The following is a 27,453-nucleotide window of genomic DNA, read 5'->3' on the forward strand; positions in this document are numbered from 1 at the left end:
TTGTGTCCGTCTGGCTAATGGTTCTTTACGGCCCTCTCATGTCCTCAGAGGGGCAGGATGACTGGCAGAGAACGCGACCGCCGGTCTCTCTGCACATCACCTCAGTTTGCCCCCCCCCACCCTCCAGCTGACTGCCTGCCACGGTGAAGCGGACCACTGAAAACACCATAAAACCAACAGACTAAACAGCCATTCATCATTACTGCGCACACATGAGCTGTCCCGCTCGGTGACTCAATGCGCGCATTAAAACTTCGTCGGGTATTACCGACACAGAAAGAAGGTCTGACCACTCAAACCTCAACCGCCGCTTGTGCTGTCCAGAAATAAGGCAGTCATGGGTGAAACCGGTTTTCGTTGGTCACTTTTATTGAACTGGTGATGACAAAGTGCAAAAAAAAATAACAGCACTGTGCTCTTTGAGATACAAGTGTGGAATAAAAAGATGCAACTCAATGACTGGGATGGATCCGTCTTCGCTATGTGGCTAAAATCCAGTTTCAGTACCGGCCCAGTTTGGTGTCTGCAAAGAAAAAGAAAAAACGCAAAATTAGACTGTTTGTAGAACATTTGAGGCCGATCACAACAAAATTTCGCTGTGGGAAATGTGAAAAAGTTCCGTACATATGTAAGCAGTTAAGTGCTGACGTTGTGCTGTGAGGGGCTGACAGGGACCCGAAGCCGCCGTCCCAGATGGTAGGCAGTACACGTTCACTGTATGCAAGTGATTTGTAGCCTAGAGGACAGCAGGACGTAATGGCGCTCTACGAGTTGTTTGCAGCCTCTTTTGTCTAATTACAAAATTTCTATAATGTGTGGGGGGGGGGCCCCTTTGCTCCTTTTTTTTTTTTTTTTCTTCTACAGGACAGGGTTATGGCAGCAGATATGCAAACAATAGGGAGGAGGGTAATTGACACATCAAAAGATGGCCCAAAACAAAAGGGTAACATTTTAACATGTCTGTCGCAACTCCGTGGCCTTGGTGCCGCCAGGTGCCGGTTCCCATCGATCCGATTTGACGAGGGCGCGCGTCTTTTGAGGAGCGGGGGGAGTCGTGTGAAGCGACGGCTTGCAGCGCCGGTTCGGAGTTATGTGCGTGATTGTGACATTCTGTGTAGTTGTAGTGCTTGAAAAGTCTACATGCCACTAAAAAGGTGCACACGGTCAACATCAAAAACACACTTAAATGGGCTGACGGGACCCCGAGCCAGACATCTGCAACAGGTCCTAAGTGCAGGGAACTCCAGGCTCTAAGTGATGTTCACCAAAAGCTAGTGCGAGGGTCCACCTTATTTACGTTGCTGGGCTGAGTCACAGAGCTCAGCCATCATTTTATGGTTGTTTGGAATCTACCTTGTCATTAGGCCTTTGAAGGGCAATGGAGGGATGAAAGCGTTGGCTCTGTTAAACTTGCTCTTACTGGCTTATTTTCGTGTAAAGAGAGCTTTTGTTGATGGTTGCTCATCAACATTCTTCAGCCTTGTTCTTTTGAGCTGAACATTTGAGGCACTTTGGACTGCCCCCCCTCCCCCCCGCCCCCCGAGTTTCATGTTGACCTTTCAAGCAATCTGACCGGCTACGGGGCGGGCGACGAGCTGGGAATGGTGGTTTGTGTGCATTTCGTTTGTACAGTGTGTGCTTTACTCGCCTCGGTCTTGGTGCTCTGGGCCTGCTTTTTCTCAATGTTCATGGCCAACATTTGGCTGCGGAACGAGAGGCTCTTGGTCTTCTCAATCACCTGCTGGTAAGGCGATATGGCGTTGTTCCCCATGACCACATGGCCCTGCAAACACGGACAAAAAACGGACAACAGATTCAGCAGCCGATAAGCCAATCACATTCGCTCTTGCAGACACACCACGCCACAAACGCCAACCAGAGGCCGCTTAGGTCCCAATTCACATCTACTGTAGGCACATCTAGATAATTCTATGTCATTCTGGAGGACTGGGCTATGATTTGTTGATTACAGAGAACCGTTGTGATGTCTATGGCAAAACATGCAGGTTCGGAGCCTCACAAAGGGGACCCAACAAGGGTGAGATATCATGGTTACAATGTCTTTACGGTGCACCTTTCAATTACAAAATCAGGAGATAAATAATGTCTCCTTATCCCTTTCAAGTCACACAGGAAGAGCATCTAAAAAGGGCTGGATGTACCACTCCCCCCCCCCCCCCCCTTTGCAAAGGGCTGCTTAAAAAGCTTTGATTAATTAGTTAAGTGGCGAGGCGACCGATTGAGGAAGAAGACGGAAGGTCTCACCAGTTTGGAGTCTATCTTTGCATCCAGCCGGGCGTTGCGGATAAGATTGACGATCCATCTCTCGGCGTCCTCGGGGGTCATGTTCAGTTTGTCCGCCAGCATGCTGTTGAGGAAACAGAGACTTAAAGCTCTAACCTGGCCGTAAGGCAACAGAAAAGGAAGGAAGGCCTGTCTCAGGGCAGATTGTCCTGAAAATGAAGAGAATACCCAAGGATGCTGACCCTGACTAAGGGCCCAGTCTATGCTGACCCTGACTAAGGGCCCAGTCTATGCTGGCCTGGGACTACTGGTACCATATGAGGACCTCATAGAATTAGGGAATTATCCCCTCAGAATTATGTTTTGAAGGATTATGAAATTCACCACCATCACTGGTGATATACCAATTTAGCACATCAAAACCTAAAGTTTGCACTGACCCTGCATTAAAACCTTACATTTCAGATTCCACCAAATTGTCTAATCTGTTTTAGCCACGCTAGCAGCACAGCGCTACGGATGGCAATGTTCGCTCAGATTTAAAATATCAGTTAGTATTACACTTTGGTTTATGACCAAATACTTGAGAAACTAATCAGCCTCAGCTGTGTGCTGACACAAGCATTAAGCTCAAAGTGCTGCTGTGTCCGAGTCGAGCCTCACAGAGCCGCTAGCAGTTCTTGTTCAAAAGAAAAATGTCAACAAAACAAAAACGCCATTTCATAATATAAATAAAGTGAAATGACTACAGCTGAGTAGAATAATATGTCTTGTTCAAATCTCTGCTGTTACAGATCCCTCCTTTGCAAACAGCGACTTCATTTACCCCGGGCTGCTGTCTGAAGGTGCTGATGCATATAGGAAATATGTCATAACACCACATAACTCTCAGGCAAGCGCTGCACTACATCATGATGGATGTTGCACATTATGTGCAAAGTGACTCGTCATTATTTTTCATTCGACAGTGCTAATAAATGGCCGACACATTGTGTTCAGGCAAGAAAAGTGTACGACACGAAAGCCACCCCGAAAACACTCCTAATGGCCCTCTACTAATGGAGGCTTGATTTACAGACCTGTAAGAATAACTCAATTAGACATGCTGGGACTACCCCATGCTGCGAGCCACTGCAGTTACTTATCCTTCTTTTTTCTTCTTCTCTCCCCACCTGGCTGCTGACACTCGTCGTGACACACTGGTCCCACAGTGACTGTCCCCTCACAGTGAGAGCGGCCCGCTCTTTGATACAGCGGGACGTGGATGTGTCACAGCAGAGGGTGGGGGGGGGCTGGCATTCTTTGATCCAGAGCTTTCCCCAGTGCAGCTGGCTTCCCTTGTGGCTTTCAAAATAACTAGACCCCCTCTCGATACCCCCCCACCCCCCCTACGTTTCCTGCCCTCCTTCCTCCTGTCTGACCCCCACCACCCTCCACGCCTACCGCATTTCATATAAGGGCCCCAATAAATACCACTGCAAATCTCTGTGTACTGCCCACACTTACTACAGCAACCATACCTCTCATCTCAAAAAGCAGGAGACCCCTCCCCCCGCTGAAAAAAAAACAACCTATTACACACACACACACTTTGTAATTGTGTATAGGAGTAATAAGGCCTATAATAAAGCAGTTCACTCTACTAATTATCACTTCCTGGTCCAGTCATCACATTTTGTGAGACCCGTTCGGTGAGTAAGCAACGATCTGCCCGTCCACACCACTTCTCACGCCACGGCCCCGCAAACTCAGATCCCCACTACCAGAAATACTGATTCCAACTGTCGCTCTCAGAGTCGGACTTATTTAAGACATTCTTTTGGTGGAAAGTAATCCTTGGGATTTGTGATAATGTCTTTCTTACCTCAAGGCTCACCAAGACAACCACTTTCTAACCCATGGCAGTTGGCAAAATGGTGGCAAAGCCACATACAGAAGGGGGAGGAGATGATGTCAGTGTCTGGATGAGGCATTAAAAGCATAAACAACAAATAAAAGCGTTCCCTCGACATAATGAGCCAAACAGGGTTTGGTCGCCCAGTGACAGCGCATTTCTCTCAACACTCTCACCGCGGTGGAGTGATGGAGGATGTGGACGACGAGATAGAAAAGCACCGGCTGCGAGTTGATTCGTGTGCGTCCCAGCAGCCCGGAGGAGGGAAAACGGACACAGAGAGACTGATCAACCCGTCACTCACGCCGACAAACTACCAACACAGCTCTGCTGGACAACTGATTACACGCCGGGTCCTCAGAACCTGTTGAGAATGATGCTTGACAACCAAATTGCTCCTATGGATCGTTATTGGGAGCCTAACAAGTTTGGAAAAGTGTCAGCTGTCTCATGACGGCGCGTTTAGGTGGTGATGGATAACACATGCCTGTGATCACAGACACACACCATGGACATCACAGATTTGAGTCTGCAGGCCTGAAGGTTGCTAATGGAGAGTAAACAGCACATTTACCGATGGTTATAGCTGACGGCTCAGTCAATAAAGCATTTTGATTTGAGTTGGTGTCATTTGGATTATAATGCAATATAATATATAATGTAAATAATATATAATGTAATGCAACATGATGCAATCGAAAACTTAAAATACCAAAAAATAACTATCGAGTTGAATCAACGCCTGCCGGACACAGTCAACAAATACTGGCAAATAAGCCTCACGGATATAGGATGTTCAACGGTGTAAAGCTACAAAAACAATAGTCAACACTCACTGACAATCGAGTAATCCCAGGCAAATTTGAATGAAATTTGTTATTGGTTCCCATTTTACCCGTGTGATTAAGTGATTGCTGTGCAGGGGTGCTGGGTGTTTTGTTTGGCAATCCAGTAAAGTGGGGGCGCATGTCAGTCAAGTCCAGGTCAGATACGACGATCAAAACAAACACGATCTGGTTTGCTCGCCGGGGGAGTTGAGCTAACCCCTGACCTCTCTGAACGTGATCCGTGCTACATAACACAGGAACACAAGGGTGCCGCCCCCCCGAGGGCCTCGGCCCGTACCAGCCGAAAGCCCTCTAATTCAATTTATAAAAGAAAGTCTGGCAATGTTTTCCGCCCAGGAAGGACATTTCTATATCAGAGCAGGGTCACTTTATCTCATTGTCTCTCTGAGAGGTGTACGGCAGCTCCCCCGACTCAAACCTCAGGGTGAAGGGGGGAGAGAAGAAAGAGAGGATGGAGATGTGAGAAGCAGCAGGGAACGGGTCAGACTCATACAACCCATAATATTGACATCCTTTGGCCCTTAAGCCAAGCAGACAGCCTCCACGACCGGTTTTATTTTACACAACCATGATCCCGTTCGTCGGGGGAGAGGGGATCACTTTCATTTCGACCATTTACTCACTCTGGCTCCTGAGCTTTCGACTTTAGGCTAGTGGGGGGTGGGGGGTCCTTTGGGTCTCAACCTCACACTTAAAGAGAGGGGTCGGGCTTGGGGGTCTAACTCCGTTAGAGGACGATGGGGGGGGGATCTTTCTCAAAAGGAGAGCCTCCTTCACACGCCTGAATGCGTTGTTAAACGCTAACATATGATAGTGTTGTTTGGGAGACTCCAAGCCATTCGGAGAAACCTTGCCTTTCGACTTGGGGTTGAAATTGATTTTTTTCGGGGAAACCGAAATGATCATGTGGTCTTTTTAATGACTCAATTGTGAGGTGGAAAGATCCTCAGTGTTGCATCCAAATACACGAGACACTGCGTCCAACTACCAGTGGGCTGTTGTGTACAAATGCAATCTGGTGATGACGGCGGAAACGAAAAAAAAAAAAAACACACACTGCCCAAATGATCATGTGTCTACAGCGTTTACTCCAAATGTCAAAGGACGACTGTGCATTTAGGGTCAACGCAGGGTCTCGCCACTGAGACGTTCATGGGAGGACTGAGGAAATAAACCCTGTAAATCAAACAAGGAAAACAAAGCCAAATTGGAAACACACTCAGGACACTGAGAAGTCTAGACAAAAGGATGTGTGTGTGTGTGTGTGTGTGTGTGTGTGTGTGCAATTCCGAGTGCATGCGGACTCACAGTTCGACTGCCTACAGTACATTCTACAGAAGCCTTTATTGCATAAAATAACTCAATTACGCCAACTTCTGGTCTACTTTTGTGTCCCAAGCTGTGGTCAAAAGGCGAGCTAAATATCTGTGAAACCATCACGGCCAGCGGCTGTACAAATGTCCTCATTAAAAAAAACAGCCATCAAATTCATTTGAGTCCACCCTTGGGCACAGAGGGCTTCTGGGTAGAGGACTAATGACTTGGAATTTGGGTGTCTTTCAGAAATAGACAGCGCTCTGTCCATCGTCATAACGCCACCGAGAATAAAAACAGAGATCCCTGAATATGACCCGAAATTGGTGTTCCTGCTTTTAAAAACAAAAGCATAAGAAAGGAAGAAAAAAAGGTGAAAAGTAGAAAAATCGCCGTTTAACTTCCTCTTTCAGTGTTACTACTAACCTTTGTGGTCCTTAACAAGTAAATGGATCCAATTGCAGTAAGTCTGCCAAAAAGAACCCGGACTCCTAATCAATTCCAGACAATCTGCAACTGGAGATTTCGACAGGGCCCGATCGTGTTCCACGGTTCAACCTTGACTACAGACCTCGGCGACTCTATGTAACAGTCAGCGTCATCATCTTCGTGTCAACAGAAGTAATTCGCTCCCTCTTGCCGAGGAACACCGTGCGTTTGTGGACCGTATTTGAAGCGCAGAGCTTCCTTGGAATCTTCCACGTTCACTGCGACTGTAGCTTCTGAGGGCGGCGGTAAATATGTGACGTGCGTTACCTGGTGTCAGAGGTTAGAAATCCACCGTTACGAAGATGGGGAATAATGGCAGAGAAGTGCGAATGCTCTGTCGTTATCTTACACACTTTCTAAAATTGATGTTAAGAAACAGCCAAATCCCATAATCTCTGGTAATGGCGGACAATTACTATAATCTTTTTTTATGCTCACTATAATTAGCATTGACTAAATTTCTTGGTTTTGGGGAAGCATCCAAGGTCAATTTTATTTTAATGTAACTAAATTGGATTTTGAACTAGGAATCAATAGAGACCGACAGAACCCGCTGACCCCCGTTTACCCAAAGAAAATGAGCTGAAAGATTCCTGCCCGTCGCAGCAGCTGGGAACGTCTAAAGCCGCCTAAACCCTGACCTCTCCCTGGGAGAAAACGCTCCGGGAATTGGCTTCGGACAGGTGGTCTTAAAAGTTGAGTGCGCAGAGCAACCTGTGGAGACCTGGAAGCAGTTAAACCTCACAATACCTAATCCTCAAGATGTGTGGGGGGGGTCAGCATTGGCTGTGTGTCGGAAGGGGGCAATAAACACTTATCTGTAAGGAGAAATTCCACTTATCACAAAGCCCCGTGCTCTTACTTCCTGTTTACAGAGTGCTCACAAAGGCTAGTGATAGCACGTAGGACTTCCTGTTAGTCTTAAAGGGATGTACGTCTGTGCGCTGCAACACGGCGAGTGTCGTGTCTCCTAGAAGCAGAAGTGTTGCGGGACTCACTTGATGCTAATGCACTGGTGAATTCGGCAGAAGGTCTCAAAGATGAAGAGGCGGGCATTCTCAATGAAGTCCTCCAGGCAGGCGACCAGGAAGAAGTCATTCACAAGAACCTAGAGAGACAGAGAGCATCGTTACATAAGAGCAAGTGTGAATACGATGCAGAGTTATTTCTGCCTGTTTATAGGTCTGCCCTCCAAGTCGGTCTTACAGCTGTGTACGGTCTGAGTAAGGCCAAACTGTTAAATAAGACATTGAACAGCAATGGAGAGTCACGAGTGCAGCATTACTTGTTTCAATCAGTCTGTCTCCGGGCATTCATGTCTGATTCAACTAAAGAAAAATAATCTATTAACCGAAACCAAATCCAATACATTGTATACAAAAGGTTTGGAGTAAACAGTGAAGGGAGGACCATACTGGCTACATTTACGTTGTCAAAAAGGTTTTATCGAGTTCCCTGTGCAAGGTAGTAATCCCGGGCCGGGCAAGGTGCTTCAAATCAAACATTTCAAATTCAACCGCCTCACAGGACGGTGCAGGAATAGCAGAGCCTACCACAGAGGTGACCACACCGCCTGTGACTTATCACCAGTCATCTGGTCTGCTGGTAGAGTCAACTCCACTATGCAGGATCGCCGAATGCCTCGGCTACAGTCGGCCAACAACCGTAGCAGCCACCAGTCCAAATAAACTCACAGATGAGAGCAAGTCTCCTCAGCCGTCTGCATCACCTGTGGCTTGTTACGGCCTCGCTTTGGACACTTTGACACCGCCGCATATGGCCAATTCATCTGCTGTAACTGCTCGTGACCCGGCTGTGGCCCCAGAGGTACCGCTGTGTGCGTGTGTGAGAAACGCTCCCATTTCTCACTGCTTTGCCGCATTCCGACTCTTCGTTGAGCGCTGTTTCACATCGCAGGCCTCCATCTTTAAAAAAAAAAAGTTCTCCCAAGATTTGCCCGCTCTTTGTTTGATTAAGCTCAGAAAAAGCTGCTAACTGCGCAGAGCTGCGCTTGAATGAATCCCAACTGCATGGCGCTATCGGGCAACGCGCGTTTCAGCTACGACAGCGCTTATCTAAAGGCTGATGAACTTTGAACAGTTAAGTGCCCCAATTACTGTCATCTGGGATTCAGACCACGGAGCTTCAGCTCATTCTGAGAAGGGGCTTGAAGAGCCCTTTTATGCCCAATCTGAGGGCCTGACTATAGGTAGACCTATACTTTTCATTCTTTGACGTGCAAGCGTCTAACATCTGACAGTGATTCCAGATTGGGGTGGAGTGGGAAAGAAAGAAAAAAAGAAAACTGTACAGTCCGAGGAGGACAATTTAAACCAAGCTAAACCCATTTATAAGCACTTGGCTCAAACCATTATACAGGGAACACTGAACCAAAGACAGGAGAGCTGAAAACAATACCCATATCTTGCTATTACAGCAATCAGTTAATAGATGGCTGCCACTCTTCTCAATGGCTCAAAATTGATGCATTACAAATGCTCATCAAGACGAGAGCCCATCCCAACGGGGTATCAGTTTACCTCAACCCCTCCAGTCTGTGAAACCTCCCTTCAACTCGGACATAATGCACGTTTTAAAAGCTTGCGTGTGAATTTCTGCAGAGAGAGAGAAAAAAACTGCATTGCTGACTTCAAACAAGACCATTTGGGGGAAAAATGTTTGCAGACCATCACAGGTAATGCATTAAAGGTGCCGTTTAACAATTTTTTTTGGAACCACCCACCTCGCTAGACCTGCCTGTGAACTGAACGGAGGTCAATAGAGGGCTTTTGTGCCTACTGGACATGCTCTGATAAGGCCGACGGGCAGGCCGGCGTTAAAAGGCACCTGCAATAACTTGGGCTCTGACCTGAGAGCTAGTTTGTTTTTGAGCAACTGTTTAAACCACAGTAGAGTCTCTGCAAACAGAACCCCGTGAGGCGAGGTCAAGACCGACTTCCTAAAAAGTGTTGAACAAGGGCGTGTGTCATGTCTTCGCTGAAATAGGATACAACTCTAATAGTGTTGAAAATCTCTTAAAACATGCTTTGAATTGGGTTTTTTTGAGGGTATAGCTAAGAAAAAACAAATCATCCCCAGTGAGTTTGATGATAACTTCATTTGTTAAATAGTCAAATTAGGAAGTTGAAGACTCTTTGTATTAGCTTGAAAATAAGTTAAAACGAAACGGAACCGCCAGTAAACCGCTGACATGATTTATACATATCTACCCCTGGGAAGGAGCCATTTGATCGGGCCAGATGTTTTTCATTTTGGAGGCTTATCGTCAAGAGGCAGAAGATGAAAAAGGGGCCAAATAAGCCAGACTTTTGCCTTTTATTCCTCTGCAGGTCCAAATTATCGAGTCCGTAGGGGAAACCAAATTACAGCGTGTACGCAGAGAATGAACTACGTGATCAAGTTACCAAAATACACATACAGGACAACACCAGTTAGGACACCTGCTCTCTCTCTAAACTGGTTACTGTTCCCTGGACGTGTCCCACAGAATCTGACCAGCTCCTCATAACAGGGTCTGCTGGACGACTGCCATCAATGCTACACATCATTTATCATAATGATGCACAGGCTCTTCTTAACACATGTACTGTAAGGGCTGCTTGTTTCTAAAGCAAAGTACTACAAAGTAGCCAGTGGATGCTCTCTCTATGGAGAATGGAGGAAATCAGCACTGCTTCTTTTTTTTGGAGCATTTCTATTGCCTCTCAACATGGAGAAGGCGAGCCAGCGGCTCATAGTTAATGGTGCTAACAGTTCAAACAATGGGGACATTGCTAACAGAGCTAACAATGTTTACCTGAAGGGGGAACTGGAGGGCGGGCACTAGACGTTGCTTCACTACGCCTTTATTCAGCAAACAGTGGTTTGCTGCTATATTAATGCTCTGAATGTTAAAGAAAAAATTTAATAAAATTCTACTTCCTCATTTGAGGTCATAGTAACTTATCAAATCACATTGATCACCGAGTGTTCAGCTTAGTAGCAAACACACAAAGAGGACTTTTAGAGTTTACTCATTCTATTCCCGCATCAAGAACTACTACTTACATGCAGCCATTACAAACCAAAATTGAAATAAATGCTCCAAATGGCCGGGCTATGACAGATCTCCCTCTTAAAACGAGTGTCTGCACGCCTCCGCAGAGACTTCTGCTTATAAAGCTTTTACTGTTAACTACCAGCCTGATGGGTCAATTACAGGCCATAGTAAAATGTGACTGCAGCCTGAGTCATGCAGTGTCAAAGAGGACCTCCATATAACTGCTCTGTCTGAACCAGACCCAGGCAGAAGTGCAGCAGATAGAAACACTGAGTGATCGGGGAGAAGGTCGGACAGAGATCATGTGATTACTAACGATGTTGACTGCCATGCTGTGCGGACAGTTCAGGAGTGTGACCTGCACAACGGAGGTCCTCAGAAGACCTCTGTTTAGTCACGGAGAGGCACAATAAACCAAGAACCAACTGCTACTTTGGGAACAAAAGGGTTGAAATGAATTTTGGCGAGGGTTACTGAAGCCGTTACTCACCGACTCACACTCCCTGAGTTTCTTCTGAGCACTGTCGAAGTCAAAGTTCACGTACAGGCACTCCACAAACTCTGTGATTGGATCTTTGTAGGTGTAAGATTCCTGGAAAATAAATTAGGATAGAATAAAATCAATCAGCAGGCCCGAAAGACATCAATGTGATTATGGATCATAGCTGCTTTAGCTTACGTTTTTTTAATGAAGTCAATGTTTAGCTATATTACGATGACTAGAATAAAGCAGACATAAACACCATAAAATGTACCCGTTTCTTTTTGCCATCAAGTAGAAATCAAAAATCATAAATCCTAGGTTGTTTTAAGACGGTGACAATAATGACTGTGTAGTCAAAATAACAACCTGCAGGGCACAATAGTTAAATAAACAACACTTTTCTAGGGCTTGAGTGAAAGCACATTGTGAACTCTGAGGCGGTCTAAGTCATGCTTCGAGTCAGAGACCCAAGCTGACCCGAGGCCGCAGAGTAGAGAGCGCTGGGCACACGTTTTAGTGATTAAGACCAACGACCCACCGCTCAGACCTCTGCCGTAGCTACTGTCATTGGGTGGAGAAGGCGTCGCTAGAGTACACATTCACCAGAAGTAACGAGTTCAAGGCTTTGCCAGCTTGGACCTGAACCCACATCCACTCACTGAGCTTAAAAGGAAGCGTTAGCGGAGCTATTGGGTTACATTCAGTTACTCATCCTCCAAAGCCGGTGTGGCCGATGAGCATTGAGCTGATAACTGTGTGCACTTTATAAACACAGAGGGTTTGAATAAAACAACAACAACAGAAATAAAAAGTGCGGTACCTGCTGAATGACCTTCACCAAATCCTTCAGGACCTGCCGACGCTTGCGGACGTCCTTGTTGGTAATGATCGCTGTGGTCAGGTAACGCAAGATGTGTGGGCACATCGTCTGGATAGCATTGAGGTATCTGGAATGAGGAAGGATAAAGATGATCGGACTGATGTAAGCAAAGACATGATCTTTACAAGGACACATAATAGAACATTTTGGCTGCCCATCGGGCTCCTGGCATTTAGAACAGAGGCGAGGCCTTTGCGGCTAAAACAGATACAGATATGTCCGTACCGGACCCTCGCTCCTGGACGTGGACCCAGCATTAAGCCATCTCTTTCATTAGTGTCCTATGAGAGGGAGGTGGAAAAGGAAACCCTGGCGAGAAGATATAGATCAGTGAGCAGGGACCTGCCCAGTAGCCGAAACCCGATCCATCAGGGACTGATGTTTCAACCACAGGTCAACTGGCTGAGGGCTGAACACAAGAGACAGGACGCTGTTACAGGCTGATTCTAATCCCACACCAACTCTGGAGACAGGGTTCTGTAAAAACAACGCGCAAGGTCTGCTGGCACACACACACAAGCACCACTTTCCTTGTCAAGATGGCAGTCAATCGACCATTAACTGTATAACCAAAACTCCTTATTGGTTTCTAAATGTCTATCTTTGAACTTCACCCTCCACTCAACCCCAAATTGACCAAAATTCAATCTGAAAAGAGGAAGTGGAGTGGGCCCCCTCGGGTCTTCAATAGCTAAAGGAACACATGGTGTTCAGAGAACAGTTTAATTAGCTGGAACAATTAAAGGGACAGGGGACCTGTGGCAGTAGTGATGTCGAGTCTAAAAACAGCAGCGGCCATTCTGGTTTATGGAGGGCTCTCCCACCCTTTGTAGTTGCTCGACTCCCGTGGAAGACCGCAACGCTCCGCACTGTGTTCCTGATTAACTTACACCTACTCACTCTCCGAGGGGGGTGGGGGGGGGGGCTCCAATAGCAAGCAATCTTGCATGAGTCATCATACCATATCTGGGGTGGGGGGGGCATTCACCCCACTCCACTCGGGGGACTTCATCTTTTTTTCTTTTCTTTAGTTTGGAGGCAACAAGCGTCGCTGCTCTGGTTTGCTGAGGACGCTACTGAGCATGCAGCCAAGAAATCGAGTACGAGTTCAAATTTGCTCTGTTCAAGGGGGACTGTGGGAGAACACAGAAGAGGGACACGGTAACGGGGTCACGTTTCACGGCTCGTCTGGAACAGAAACTCATGTGGAACAATTGGAACGAGTGATATAGACAATCGAGTGACTCGCGGTGTATCACGGCGGTGGTGTTTGCCCAGTTTGCACCTGTATCATACTTGGTTACTGAGCACCGTTTCCCCCTGAAGTCGGTGCGGTCCGTCAATAGTACACAAACACGGCTTTGGACCAACATCTGCTGACTGCAGGGGTGAGGGAGGTCAAATGTGGAGCCGAAGGCCAGCCGATGGTCACCGACTTCTGCCAAAGGAAGTACTGACCATCAGAAGATGGGAAAACGAGAGCCAAGCCTCAGCGGGGAAAACATGAGGTTTCCCCGCTGTGAAACTGCAAAGCACACAAAACTACCTCAGTTTGTCCACACAGATGGCTGGGTGAGCTTTTCAGGAGTAATTATTGGGCAGGCCTCCTTAATCGTCCACAATAAAATTAAAAACCAAGTAAAATCCGGGGAACCAGACATTTGAGTGTGCTGTGTTGTGGTCGCCTGTCATACTCTCTGTGGCGGCCAATCATCTGCACAATTATGCAAGCCTGCAATCAGAACAGGGGGAGGGGGGGGCAACGACATCAAAATAGGCGGTGTGCAAATTTTAACGCAGTGTATAAAGTTTCCGATCTGCGATGCACATGGCCTCGTTCTCGACTTGGAGAGTAAACAGACCACACGAAAACACACACTTCTGAAAGCACTTTAAAAATACCAGCGGGGTTCATGAAGAAGCCCACCACCCAAAAATGTGTTATTGAAGCAAATGGTTTTCTTCAAGTCAAGTTAATGTTATAGAATCACCTTCAATTACCTTTTCTCCAAATCCTCTTTGGCTCCAGAATTACCTTGAGGCTACAATACTACTTTCATAGCTCTGCTATTTAAAACGGCTTACATTAGTGACTATTCTGTGTATGTTTTAGTTCAAACTGGTTTGCATCTCATTGTACCTTAATGAGCCGACAAGACACAAGGTTCACCCAAGCTACAGAACTTTGGCAACTTCCTGTTGCCCTTGTTTTGTGGAGATGGATCTTATCTTTACAACTACTTCCGGGTATTCTTGTCAACGTTTCGCAACTTCCTGGACGTAAAAGCAGGGGTTAGAGCGAGAAACTAAATAATGTTACTTACTGTGGCTGGTACAGAAAGAGCTCAATGATGTTGTCTCTGCCCTTGGGGTGGTTGAAGAAGACAAAGAGAGACCAGTGAATGAGCCATGTCCTCTGCTGGAGAGCTTGGAGAGGGGAGGTGACCGTCTGGACAAAGACAGAAATACAGGCAAGGGAGGAAGGTGAAGAAGATGACGGGTAACAATAATCATCAAGCATACAACCACTTCATACTCGAATCCAAGTTCTTAAGTAGTCAAACGAGTGTGTGTGTGTGTGTGTGTGTGCGTGTGTGTGTGTGTGGACTAAGATGCCACAGCAGAGCTCGACTGAAAGTGAAACGTCAATATGAGAGTCCATGTAAGGGAATCGAAATGTGGTATCAAATTCAGAGAAGTGGGGCATTTACGTTGTTATCGATAGTCTCCCTCAGGCGGGTGAGGTCCTCCATGGCAGCCTCCCAGTTCTGCATCAGGATCTCAGAGGCCAGCTTGCCCCACAGAGAGTTCAGGGCATTCCTGTCTGTAGCCGGGACCTTGGGAAGAGACACGGTGACTGTTAAAAACCCGACGCGCACACCGCTGCAACATGCAAAACAACAGATTTCATACACAGTGAGACTGGGGCCACGACTTGCCAGGCTTTAGTGGCCTCTTCTCTTATTTGTACTGGATGAATGTATTAAATGATGTCATCCTCAGGGAATGAAACTCGACAGAAAAAGAGACACGGATCACGAAAGGCTGTTTAGCTTTAAATGAAACCAAATTTTCTGCACTTTTAGATACTACAACCACTGCATTGCAGTTGACCATAGAGTTTGATCGCTAGATTACCACATTAAGTGAAGGCCTATTTGGAGCATGTGTGCCATTACGCTGTCTGAATAGTTTGCTAGAACTAAAGCATGTTGGTTGCAGTGCAGTTTACTTGATCGGGAAAGGCTGAAGGTCCTCAAACCTAACGGCCAATCAGCAATGACAGACTTGGAATCAATACCTGCATCGTAGGTTATTAGAGGGCCTTATTTACAGCAAGCATTTTCTATTTATATCACCAACAAAAAGTATAAAACTAAAATATGGGTCCATCTACACTCCACACCTGAAAAATCCAAAATTGTGCTATTAACTTCAATTAAATGAAAAATGAGCGACCACCAACCTGAAAGACTAACAAGCAATTAGACGGGTGGGGCACACACAGCCAAAAGATATTCCTTATGATAATGTTTTAGTTACTGCACAATGCTGTTGGGTGAAACAATTATACAGGTTGTACAAGCTAGGATTAAAAGAAAAACGACATCCCTGCCCAAGGGCGCGTTGTGTTGCTTTATAGTTGACACTACACCGACGTCCACTCTACGAGGACAGATGGAGGAGGAGACTAAGTAAAGAATCTTAAGTTCAAATCTCAAGAAACCACTTTGAGATCTGGTAAGTTGTGACGGGCTTTGGTCAATTTATATTTTGTTTTTCTTATGAAAGAAAAAAATATTCAATGTATCCATTGATGATTAATATAACTAACGGCAGCTTTAGTGATGAGACTGAAAACCTAAGAAATAACAATCGCAAAGACATATCCTGTGCACTTAAACATGACTATACATTTTTTGCGTTTTTTAACATTTTGTTTTACTCTACTTCAGTCTTGAGAATGATAATTGCAATAACCCCCCCCCCCCTTTCCCTCAGTAACTCTGGACAACTCCGTTGTTATCACGAGGTAATTAGGCTGAAATATGAACCGACACTAACAAGACACATCTTTGTGAGGATAATCACTCACACAAAAATGTCAGAGGCTACTGTTTCTGATTTCCAGAACAGACTAGAAACAAACAGAAAAAAACAAAGAGTCAGGTAATGAAGCACAGGTTGAGAATGCCTCTGAACCTCAGCGAGGCAATCACTCTGTAGTAGGACACTGGACTGCACCCCGGGGCTCATGGGAAACTCTGCGCCGCGGTGGTTCACGATAACACCAAACACCAGACGCAGTGACATGAGTCAAGCAGGAAGTCAGGGTGGGTGTCTGCTGAGCGGCCGGAGAAACCGAGATCCTAACCACACACCCCCGTCCGCCGTCGGACAGCCGCTGAAGTGGACTGTGAGACACGACAGACGTGCAAGCAGAGGAAACACTAAAAAAAGAGCAGGCTTCCGCAGGAACCCCACAAATTGGTGAAGATTATCCGGATATAGAGGATTTCTTTTTTTTTTAACTTGGCAAATACCATTTAATCTCTGATAACATGTCAACGAGCTGCTATAATGACATGGTAACATTTAGAAAGTCTCCTGTGCCCATCTATCCGGTACAACAGACGTTCTTTGATCACACACCACAACTAGGGTCCATTATAAATGTTTTTTAAAGTGTAGAAGTCCAAAGAAAGATCAGCATTGTAACAGTGAGGAAAAAAAAAAATAGCTCCACTGCCAGTAGAAAGGTCAGCGTCTCATCTGTTGAAAGTGTTGTGTTTGTTATTTTTTTTCCCTCTCCTGGAAGTCCCTGCCTGCTACGTTTGGCTGACCTTCAGGTCATTATGGCAACTTTCTACACACACTCACACACAGTCTGGCTTTCACTAGTGGCCACGCTAGAAAAGTTTCAGTACCTGGGTTTTTCCAGCAGTTACCTTAAGTTTCCATTGGTTTGTGAAACGGGCACATTTTCGTTGACTGACCAGCAACAATAAATGGACTGTGTTGGTGATCCGTCGGGATACTTAATCTTTATTCTTAACATTCAATCCCTGCATTAAGTGATGATATGAATAAGTTGCTCTTTTCGGGCTAGGCCACGCTGTAACTGGACCTGAGGCATGGATTTTGCAAGGCTGGCTTCCTTCGTTTAATTGACTGGGTTTCCCACGTTAAATGACTTTATGGAGCCTCACCTCTCCCATGCGGGGGAGGGAGAGACGGACAAGGGGCCTGTGAGGATGGGAGGTCCACAAAACACCGAAAAGAGAGGGGGGGGGGGGGGGTATACAGACTCACACTAATGAAATCCATTTCCACCTTTTCCACGTCTGAAAAGCCTCTCGCGTTGTCAAGAGTAAGCAACAGATATCTAGTTCCAGAGCCTGATCTGCTTGGAACTCAAAATGTTTTAGGGGTAAAACAAAAAAAACAATCAGTGCTGGACTTCGAACAACATACCTCAATTAGAGCAATTTTGGTTTATTTAGACTGAGTTGCAAAGCCATAAACAACTGTTGTTGGAACAGTGGGACATATCCATTGCAAGCTTTTGAAGACCTTTCTTAAATGCTTTCTTTTTTTGGTCGGGAGTGGAAGTGGAAACCTCGGGTGAATTACCAGTCATCTTGTCTCGGATGTTACTCGTCCTTCTACAGATTTGAGCAGATCAGTAGAAAAACCCATCAAATGAAGTGCCCGACTGCTTCGGGTTGCTTGTAGCGATGCGGGTTCATCATCGCTCGGAGCCACTGCCAAGTCTTTCCAGCATAGTGACGTGTGCACGACTAGCCAGAGTCACTGACATCCCAAAAGACAAGGGGCGACGCGGTGCAGTATCAAATGCCAATTAGGAGAGGAACAAAAAGACGGTCTGAATGTCTTTCGCTGTAATGAATAGACAAAATGTTGAACTTATTCTTGCCCATTCTTTCAGGGGCTGATTTTGGCGCGAGTCCCTGGTTTACCGCAGAGCTAAATGCCGAACCAAAGACAAACAAAAGCAGGAGGACAAGTGAGTGACACTTGGAAAACCACTGGCTACGCGGGTCGGTTCAACTGGTCATTATGGGACGTTCAGTTGGGTTGGATTTACAAACACTTGATGCGAGATAACATCGAAGAGAGCTGAATTTCTGCTGGAACTGTGGTGTTATTACAACTGGAACAATAATCTAAGTCAACAAAGGGGAGCTACTAGGCTGAGGATGCCCGACATGTGACCTTGAAGGCAGCTTCAGCGAAGGCAACAACTGACGCCAGCCAGGCGCAGCTGCTTGCATAGTTAATGATGTAATCACCTTGGACGCAGACCTCAGAGCTGCTGTACAGTTCACACCACTCGGTAACTTCACAGTAGAGAACTCTATGGTTGAGATAGTCAATGAGTGCAAAGTCTAGGTGCCTGATTTCTCGCCCCAATTCCTGGTTCCATTGGTAAGGGGAAAAAAAGTTTACTTTTTATCATAAAAATTTGTGTTATGACCGGCGCAACACAACCTCCACTTGGTGTTGTTTCCTCCAGCTCACTCTCTTACATTTAATAATACACAAGCTGGACACCTGTTGTGTTTCTCATGTGAACTCTGGACAATGTCCGGAGAATCAGGTCCGTGACTTAAAAAAAACTGAAATCACGTAGCGGTCTCGTAATTTAATAAACATAAACAACCAAGTCGCTTGCTGTTCCTTGAATTTTCAAAGTCAATTTCAGCGTTTCTACGTACCTCTGGAAGTTCCCTGAATCTCGTCATCTAATATGGAACATCGTTTTGTGGTCAATTTTGACAGCCCTCCTTCACTGTTAATGTGCCATGGGATCTAGTCAACAGCAGATCAGCGCCTGCTAAAAACTTCTATTGTGAAGTTACCTTGAATCTAACCACAAGCTTTTTTCTTCACATACCCCGAACTCCGGAAACTTCCACTTCACTAAGAATGCCGATCACTGCAACAATGCAGCTACCTGTATACCTCTTCTTTTGTGATGGAAGAAAAGCCCGGTCCAGAAGATAAAGCTGAACAGTTCAAATTCATTGACGAGAATACTGCGAATACTCTCTGTGAACTATAATTATCATCTTTTGCGTAACATACTTTGGCATTATTTGATTTTTGTATAAACATTTATCTACCTTTGGATTGTATGATTTGAAATCACAGCCTAATGAAAAGACGTCACAGGTGCGCAGCCCTCCCTGCTAACTCAGACATGCCTCGCATAACTTAAGCCCATCGTAAGCTCAAGAAGTCGTGACTAGGGACTCTCTGGCCACAGCACTCAAATCAATAAGCTGTCTGCTGAAGCAGACTACAGACAGATTATGCAGTCCGGTCCACCACTGATCACTTGGCCCCCGTAAGAGATCCTACTCCAGTCTTAGTGCAGCAGCCCCCCCCTCCCCCAATACTAAAGACGTGCGTGGAATTGAACAGGCAGTGACATCAGCTTTTCATATTCAATTACTTCTAAGTGTTCATTTCCTCTCCTATGCGAGCGTTGGCCTTATGAGGAATTAAAGCAATCCGGCAAACATAATGTGATGTTCAATGTCAGAGATGCCTTAAGCCAGTATATGAATGGGGACGGTAAAATAGTCCAGACACTCTGTTAAGTGAGGTAAGGCGTGCAGTGATCAGCAAACATCACTAATAAACCTTAACTGGTGTCAATGACGCTGAAAAAAAAAAATTAAAAAAAACTTACCAAGACGCGGAAGAAGTAGAGGTATTCTGCAGCTCCGGAGTAGTTCCCGCACTCGTACTGGAACTTGGCATATCTGTACAGCGTGTCCAAGTACTCCTGACGGAACTTCAAAAAGGAAGACGAAGAAAGTATCAATATCACAAACGGAGAAAATGTGAACCGTTGCCGGACCGAGTCAAAACAACACATATTTTGAAATCAAACATTGTGCTCGCTCTGTAATGTCATGCAGCTGTGGCGCCGAAGGAAATCCCCCGTTTTTTGTCATATATATTGGGTGTTTCAGGGTGAGGGCGAGTCATCAAATATTACTTCTCAAACATCTGGGCTGCAGCGAAATATATGAACTAAATTGCACATCAAATTATTTAATTGCATATTTATTTGTAGCAGTAACATCATTTGGTGGCACACCGCTGCTAAATGAATAGATAGCATATCGGTGGTATTCTGCCATGAGCAGCGAGATATTTCACTATATATATATATATATATATATTTATTTATTAGTGCTGGGCAAGTTAACGCGTTAACGCATTCATTAATTGACGCCGACAATTATTTTATAGCACGTTAACGCATTTTTTTATTTTGAAAGTCCGTGGAGGAAGTCATCAGCAGACTACGTTGATGCAGCTTGTGGGAGATGTTTAGATAAACAAAAGCAAGACAAGCAGCGTTACAACATGCACCAGCTGTTGCTCTGCCTGGAGACTACTGGACATCGCTGCGGTAAAGTCAGCAGACACTTACATTTTAGTGCACCGATATGCTGAAATTCACGGTAAACGCATTCAAACGGCACAGGTCGGGAGCAAGCGAAGGACTTTGAAAGTTAACAAATAGATTAGCGTGCGACAACATCCGGTTTCTTCAGACGAACATCCGGTTTTCAGAATAAGATGCCAACAATGTATGAATTATATTCACATTAAGTATAAAACATGCTACCTGCATCTCGTGAGTTAAAAGGAAAATATACATATGATATAAGAATGATATAATATAAGATATATGATCGCTACTGTGTAAAGAGAATACTGCTGTTAAAAAGCACCTTATTTGTTTTAATAAGTGTTTGCAAACCAAATGTTATTGCCCTTTTGTTCATATAGCAGTACTTTTAAAATAAAAGTGCGCAATACACTACCTTTGAATTCATTATTGAACTTTGTCATAACAATGCGATTAATCGCAAAAAATCCATGCGATTAAATATTTTAATCATAGCCCTATATATATATATATACATATATATATATATATATATATATATATATACACATATATATAGGGCTATCCTATCAAGCCTGCTCGTCTTCCTATATTTAACCATCCTTCCTGCTGTCCAGTATCTCACAGCAGTGCACTGACGTCAGGCCATCCACTGAGATCCAGTAGAACTGTGACGGGCCGTGGGTGCTCCTTTCCCACAGCGTGCTGAGGGGCCCTGAGGACAGCGAGCAGGTCAGCGGGACACCGGATTGGGAGGGGACCGACGGAGGGGGAGGGCGAGGAGCCAAACGTCCCGGTAAATATAGAACCTCCGGCATTCTTGCGGCTCTTTCCACGAGTCCGCGAGCATTTATTCTTAACACGTCACCGCAGAATGCAAATGTCCGCAGGATTTGTGCAAGCCATACAAACCCCGAAAATGAGTTAAGGGTTTTTGGGAAGTAGTTCTGCAGTTCCCTGCTCGGCCCGCCCCTCCCACTTCGCCCCCTAAAACAACCGTGGGTTCACACAGGAGCCATGGGAAATGCAGCGCAGAAGTGAGATGTCAGCAGATCGGGCCAACTTACGTTATGCTTTTCTGCCAAGTAGTCAAAGAGCATTCGTCCATCTCTGCAAAAGAAGAAAAAAGAGAGACAGTTCCTGTAGTTAGAGGCCATTTAACTTGAGTCGCCGTTTGGCTGACATCCTGGGGTTTCGGAGTCCAGTTCAGGTATATTTTTCCACTTCTGGTCAACAGCCGTACGTGAATGAAGACCACTCTTAAAACTGTGCGATCGGCTGTTTATCCAAGCCATGTCTAACAAATTATATCTTATTTCTCAGCACAGCTTTTAAGTCTCCATGGCTTCGTCAAAACTGGCTCCTCTAAGCTGTCGTATCGCCCGTAACCTAAAATGTGGACACCACATTTAAACATTGTGTGCTTCCAGAGTACGCTCACTTCTACAGTGTGACTGTGTGTTACGTGAAGCTCATTTAGGCCGAGGCAGAATTCTTCACGGCCTCAGCCCAGGACGTGTTGACGCGGATACAAAATATGTAATATTGTGCGTTGCACTTGTTATGGGATTTAGATGAGAGTCAGCTGCCGAGCTGTCCGACAAGTGGCAACTGTTGGTGGAAAAGTATGCACGGCATTGTGCCGCCATCTTCAGCGCCAAAAAAAGTCAAGGGGCCATCGGCAGCGTGTCGACTCAAAAAAACACCAAAAGTGTTTCTCGCTGCTTTAACAAGTCCAAACAAATGAGAACATGCATCAAAGTTCACCCTAATGGTGATCCTAATCCACGGAGTGCGTCTTATAATGACAGATTGTTTATAGATATGGTACTAACATGATTTATTATAATAGCTGGGCTCGGTTTCTGGCTTCAGCAGTTGTCCAAATAAAGCCTGGTAAGGCGTGTAGGCCTATTAGCTAACTGTTCAATGAAAGTACTTAGACCATTAGGTTCTATTAGCCATTAAAATGCTTTGTGGATCCGCACGTGTAAACCCCAAAGGACAGGATTCAAATATTAAACTGTTCCTGGTTTCCAGCTCTGGATGATCCTCTAATGCAGAAATAATGTTAAAAACAAGCAACTGCATGGAGCGTAACTTGGGTCATAATGATGGAGTAAAACTTTTTGCATGTCCGTTGGCTCGAGAGAGAGAATTCTTCATTGACCCCAGATGAGTTTCCTATTGTTTTACGAACCCAATGGTTTGAAGAAAAAAAGCAATGCATAACTTAAGACAGACATGTGAGCCCTCATCCAAAACAAAAAGGACGATTTCCTCCTTACTTCGTCCTGACAGCAACCTAACGATAGCACAGACATGTGCTAAGTCAATGTTGCCATTATCGGGCTTCCAATCTCACATAGCAGTTCCTACAAAGCCGCATCTTAAATAAACAAATGTCTGCAGCCCAACTGAAACAATATAACAAAACGGTATAAGCTAAAGAGAGAGGGAAATGGAAAATGCTTTTGATTAACTGTACACACTCCCGACAAGAAACAAAAAGGAGAGGATAAAGACCGAATGTGACCAAACTATTTTAATCACGGCGTACGACAAAACAGTCTTAATAAAGTTAACCGCAACATCTTGCGTCCCTTACTTTTTACGTCTGTATTTGCTGTAAGGCTGAATGCATTTTTCATTCAAAGCGGGCCGTTGCATGGACTCCACAGAATCCTTCCTTGGTGCTGCTGTGCCGTCTACCGTTTCAAATAACCCGTTCTACTGATCCCGGAATCACGGCAAGTAAGACCGGGAATAAACTCCACGACCTCACTGAGGCTTATCAAAAATCTATTTTAGGATAATGGTTAAACAGAGAAATGCTACTACTCTCTATTTAGCAAAGGAAACGGGCTTTACCTGGTGGACTGCATCTGCCTCGTTGTCTCTGGGTCCTCGAACATTTTCACAATGGGCTCCGTCTCGGACTGCAGCTGCTTCAGCTGGGCCACGACCTCCGTCCTCTTCTCCCTGAGAGCTGACACAGAGCGGATGAAGACAGTCATGAGCTCCAGCAGCACCATAAACCGACATTGTACACGGCCTGCTACCCCGAGCACTGAAAACACTATCAAAGTTTACTGCTAAATCAATTCGGAATGGAGTGCTGTGGTGTAGTGCAGTGCCCCTTTACGATTTCCATAAAGCAACATTAACATCTTCCTTGGGTTTTTTATTTTTAGTAATGGGGATGAGGAGTGTGTATCCACCAGGCGTCATCACTTACTCTGGGGAATTTCCTTGTCTAAATAAAGGCTTCTGTACACGTCCATGGCGAAGTCCACCATGTTAGTGTCACTGAGGAGGTCCAGTTTTCCATGAAGCAGCTCCTGCTCATTGTAGATCTGAGACACAGGGACAAGGATGGAAGACAGAGGTGAGTGTGGTGTTTTTGTACAATGTTATTATCTTCATTAGGTTCTGATGAAGTTATAAAGAACCCCCCAGACAAGCAGGGGTGGAGAGTAGCGAGGGCTGAGAGAAAGCCTAATTATACACGATAATGTATTGTCTTTCAATGGAATCATATCGTGATGAAATCATATTAAGGAATGATTACGACGTCTATATTGATAAAACGCACATACTAAGTCAAATTTCTCAGAAAATATGATTATTTTGCACTAAAGTTATTAATTAAATGAGAAAATAGTCACTTTTCATTTGTCAAGAATTTAGAAAACCCAAGTGGTAATTACATATAAACTATATATTTATTGAATTACCAGAAACATGCTATATATATATATATATATATATATATATATATATATATATATATATATATATATATATATATATATATATTGTGATATATATGTTAGAGATATGAAAAGAGATATGAAATCAACTATGACACCAACAGTAATTTTCTATTATCTTCACTATATTTTCCATTAATGCCTTTGTTACAACTAGTTGTTTTCTACGATGCATTTTTTTGCAACATGACCCAAAATGAGCTGCCATCCAAGCTGTGGGGGTGCAGTCATGCAGGAGAACTTTAACAGGTCTTCCTCGTGGTACTAAGAGACATGCGCTTGTGACAGATATTAAGATTAAGATATTGTTATGTGCTAGGCAATTCCAAGAATTGAGAAAATCTGATTCATTTTTCAATTTAAAGGTTTGCTTGTTCTACGAATGTAACTCAAATCCCGTGACTGCACACTGGTGGCCATGTTGGATTGTTTCTGATAGATTAACAGAATCCTCTCGTTGAGCCGATTTTGGTGGATTGTTGAGACAGAATAATAAATTGTATGAGGAGGCCGCCATGTTGTTTCCTGTTTGAAAGGGCGAGTAGAGAACCAGGGACCAATCAGGTGCATTCCACAATAGGCAATGTCACCAGAGGGAGTATACACTTATTCATGAAGGGGACAATTTAATTGGCAGTAAGTCCTCTAGCGCACTCACTGGATTGGGTGGAGATGTAGCGTAACGCTACTTCTTTCAGCAACGGGCTGCTCCTGTATTATTGCCACATCAAGTCTTTACGTTGTAAAGGCGTTCATAGATGCTTCAGGATGAATCCCATTGTATCGGTCGCCTGTGCTATTGGAGAAGGTGAATCCTATGCAGGGGCCTTCATAATTCAATAAAGTGGTTTAATTGGCTACGTGTCCACATCAAGAAAACAACAGATACAGGCCACAATAGTTAGGCTAGGCAACTATTTTCAAGTGATCTCCTTGAAACCTTCATGTAGATTAAAAAACAATAAGTAAAATAATTGTATTAAAACAGAAATAGCTAAATTAGAGATTATCAACATACAACGCAAAGTGCGTTCCAGGAAATAACCATGTTGCACAGTGACTATTACTTAATTGATCCACTGTAACAAAAGAGACTTGACCTAAAGTGAAACTTGACTGGGACTTGCATAAAATAACTTAATGTTAATATCTTTGGCCCGTACACACTAAACAATATCAAAACATAAAGTTACTTGTGCTTTGAGTAATTTCATGTCAAATGGTCATTTTTAATTTTACTTGAGCAATTATAATCGGAGTTATCGTGCTTTTAACGTTAATTGAGTATTTTCATTAGCGTTACCCACCACTGCATGGCATACTGGCTAAAGGTTAGCTTGTTATTAGCTTAGCAATTTACGTTAAAGGTTAGCTAGGCCACCCTTACGTTACTATAAGTGAACATGGCGGGTGTCTGCTAATAGTTAACATCGTTAATAACGGTACATATCTTCCAGCTGTTGAGCAATACGTCACAACAGTAACCTAAATATGTGTCCCGTTATGTTATTACTGCTTTTTTTAGCTTCCAAGGGTTAGCATAGCCTGTGCTAGCCTGGGTATGACTGGTTCATTTCCCAGTATATAAGGTACTGGGCGGCATCTGGGCTGACCTGCAGTCTATGAAAGGCACCACAGAACAACTGTGTAACGTTACAACCATAGACTGCGTTCAACCCAGCTACTGATAACGAGTTTAGTGATAAGGCGCTCTCCAACAATCATCTGAATCTGAAACAGCGCGTGGTTGGCTCAACCATTGTAAAGTTAGTCGAAATCAAAGCATGACTTCCGGTACTATATTTTCAATGTAAAAATCAAGTAATGTGTGGTAATACGGTGTGTAACATAACATATAACTATTATTCCGAAATATCAAATTGTATTTTCTCTACATGTGTTGATCTGATCACTGACACGTTGTTCTGCTATTTCTTTTGTTCTGTTCTCCACAACAGTTTCTCGTTCCGTTTTTCAAAGGTGACATATTTTTCGCTTTTATTTTGAAGGCAGGGAGGTATATATCCGGCTCCACTCTGGTTGAATGCGTTTACTTTACACAGCTACAGAAAATGTGACCAACTCCTTAACGCGCACACAGCTTTTAAAACGGTTATAAAGCCGTATATAGCTTTTTGAAACAACGAAAAAATGTAACGAAATGTTTACGTGTTTATATATTTCATACCTCTTTTACAGACAGGAACTCCAGCAGAGGAAAAACGAGATGACGGTCTAAAAAGTGAGCAATTTTGGTGGTGAGGTCGTATTCCGCCATCTTTGCTCCGGGGAAAGGAAACCGGAAGTGTGATGCAGCTGTGTAAAGAGGGACTGACCAATCAGCGACATGCTCAACATCCTCAACCTCCAAGGTGTCTATCTATCTATCTATCTATGATAGATAGACTGATAGTTTTTTTGCACTTTATTTATTTATTTGTTTAACTATGCACTCTTATACCACTGTACACTCCTTTCAATATATTTATTTCTGATATGCTTGAACTGTTACGTTTCTATGATTATTATTATTATATTACTTTCTGGTTCTAGTCATGCTTTTGCAATGTGCAGGCATTCATAATATATATATATATATATATATATATATATATATATATATATATATATATATACAGTCAGGATTTCATTCAGCCCACAGCACTTAAACAGCTTTACTCAGGGTGACGAATGACCTGTTGATGACAGCCGATGCAGGATCACCCTCACTCCTCATCCTCCTGGACCTGACTGCTGCATTTGACACAGTGGATCACACTATCCTCCTAGAGCGCCTCCACACCACCATTGGACTATCAGACTCTGCACTCAAGTGGTTTCAGTCCTACCTTTCAGGCAGAACTGAATATGTCTCACTGGGAAGATGCAAGTCCAGACTGCTCCCTGTCTCCTGTGGTGTTCCGCAAGGGTCGGTCCTCGGCCCCATCCTCTTCATTATTTACATGCTCCCCCTCGGTCGTGTCATCAGCAGACATAGGATGTCTTTCCACT

General features: G+C 44.5%; 1 protein-coding gene across 1 annotated transcript; it reads right to left on the reverse strand.

Annotated features, from left to right (window-relative positions):
• Positions 1-351: 351 nt before the first annotated feature.
• eif3ea (eukaryotic translation initiation factor 3, subunit E, a) lies at positions 352-27,453 on the reverse strand. The gene is made up of 14 exons (XM_076096461.1): positions 27,138-27,453; positions 26,630-26,757; positions 23,907-24,024; positions 23,540-23,657; positions 21,736-21,778; positions 19,934-20,038; positions 14,925-15,050; positions 14,538-14,662; positions 12,154-12,280; positions 11,340-11,441; positions 7,788-7,897; positions 2,266-2,368; positions 1,649-1,783; positions 352-523 (listed from the first exon to the last, which is right to left on the reverse strand). The coding sequence occupies exons 2-14, from the start codon at positions 26,717-26,719 to the stop codon at positions 488-490; spliced, it is 1,338 nt and encodes a 445-aa protein (XP_075952576.1). The 5' UTR covers positions 26,720-26,757; positions 27,138-27,453; the 3' UTR covers positions 352-487.

Source organism: Anarhichas minor, unplaced genomic scaffold (assembly GCF_050575085.1).
Source record: "Anarhichas minor isolate MPS153535 unplaced genomic scaffold, ASM5057508v1 ptg000022l, whole genome shotgun sequence".
In the NCBI taxonomy this organism is placed as follows: domain Eukaryota; kingdom Metazoa; phylum Chordata; class Actinopteri; order Perciformes; family Anarhichadidae; genus Anarhichas; species Anarhichas minor.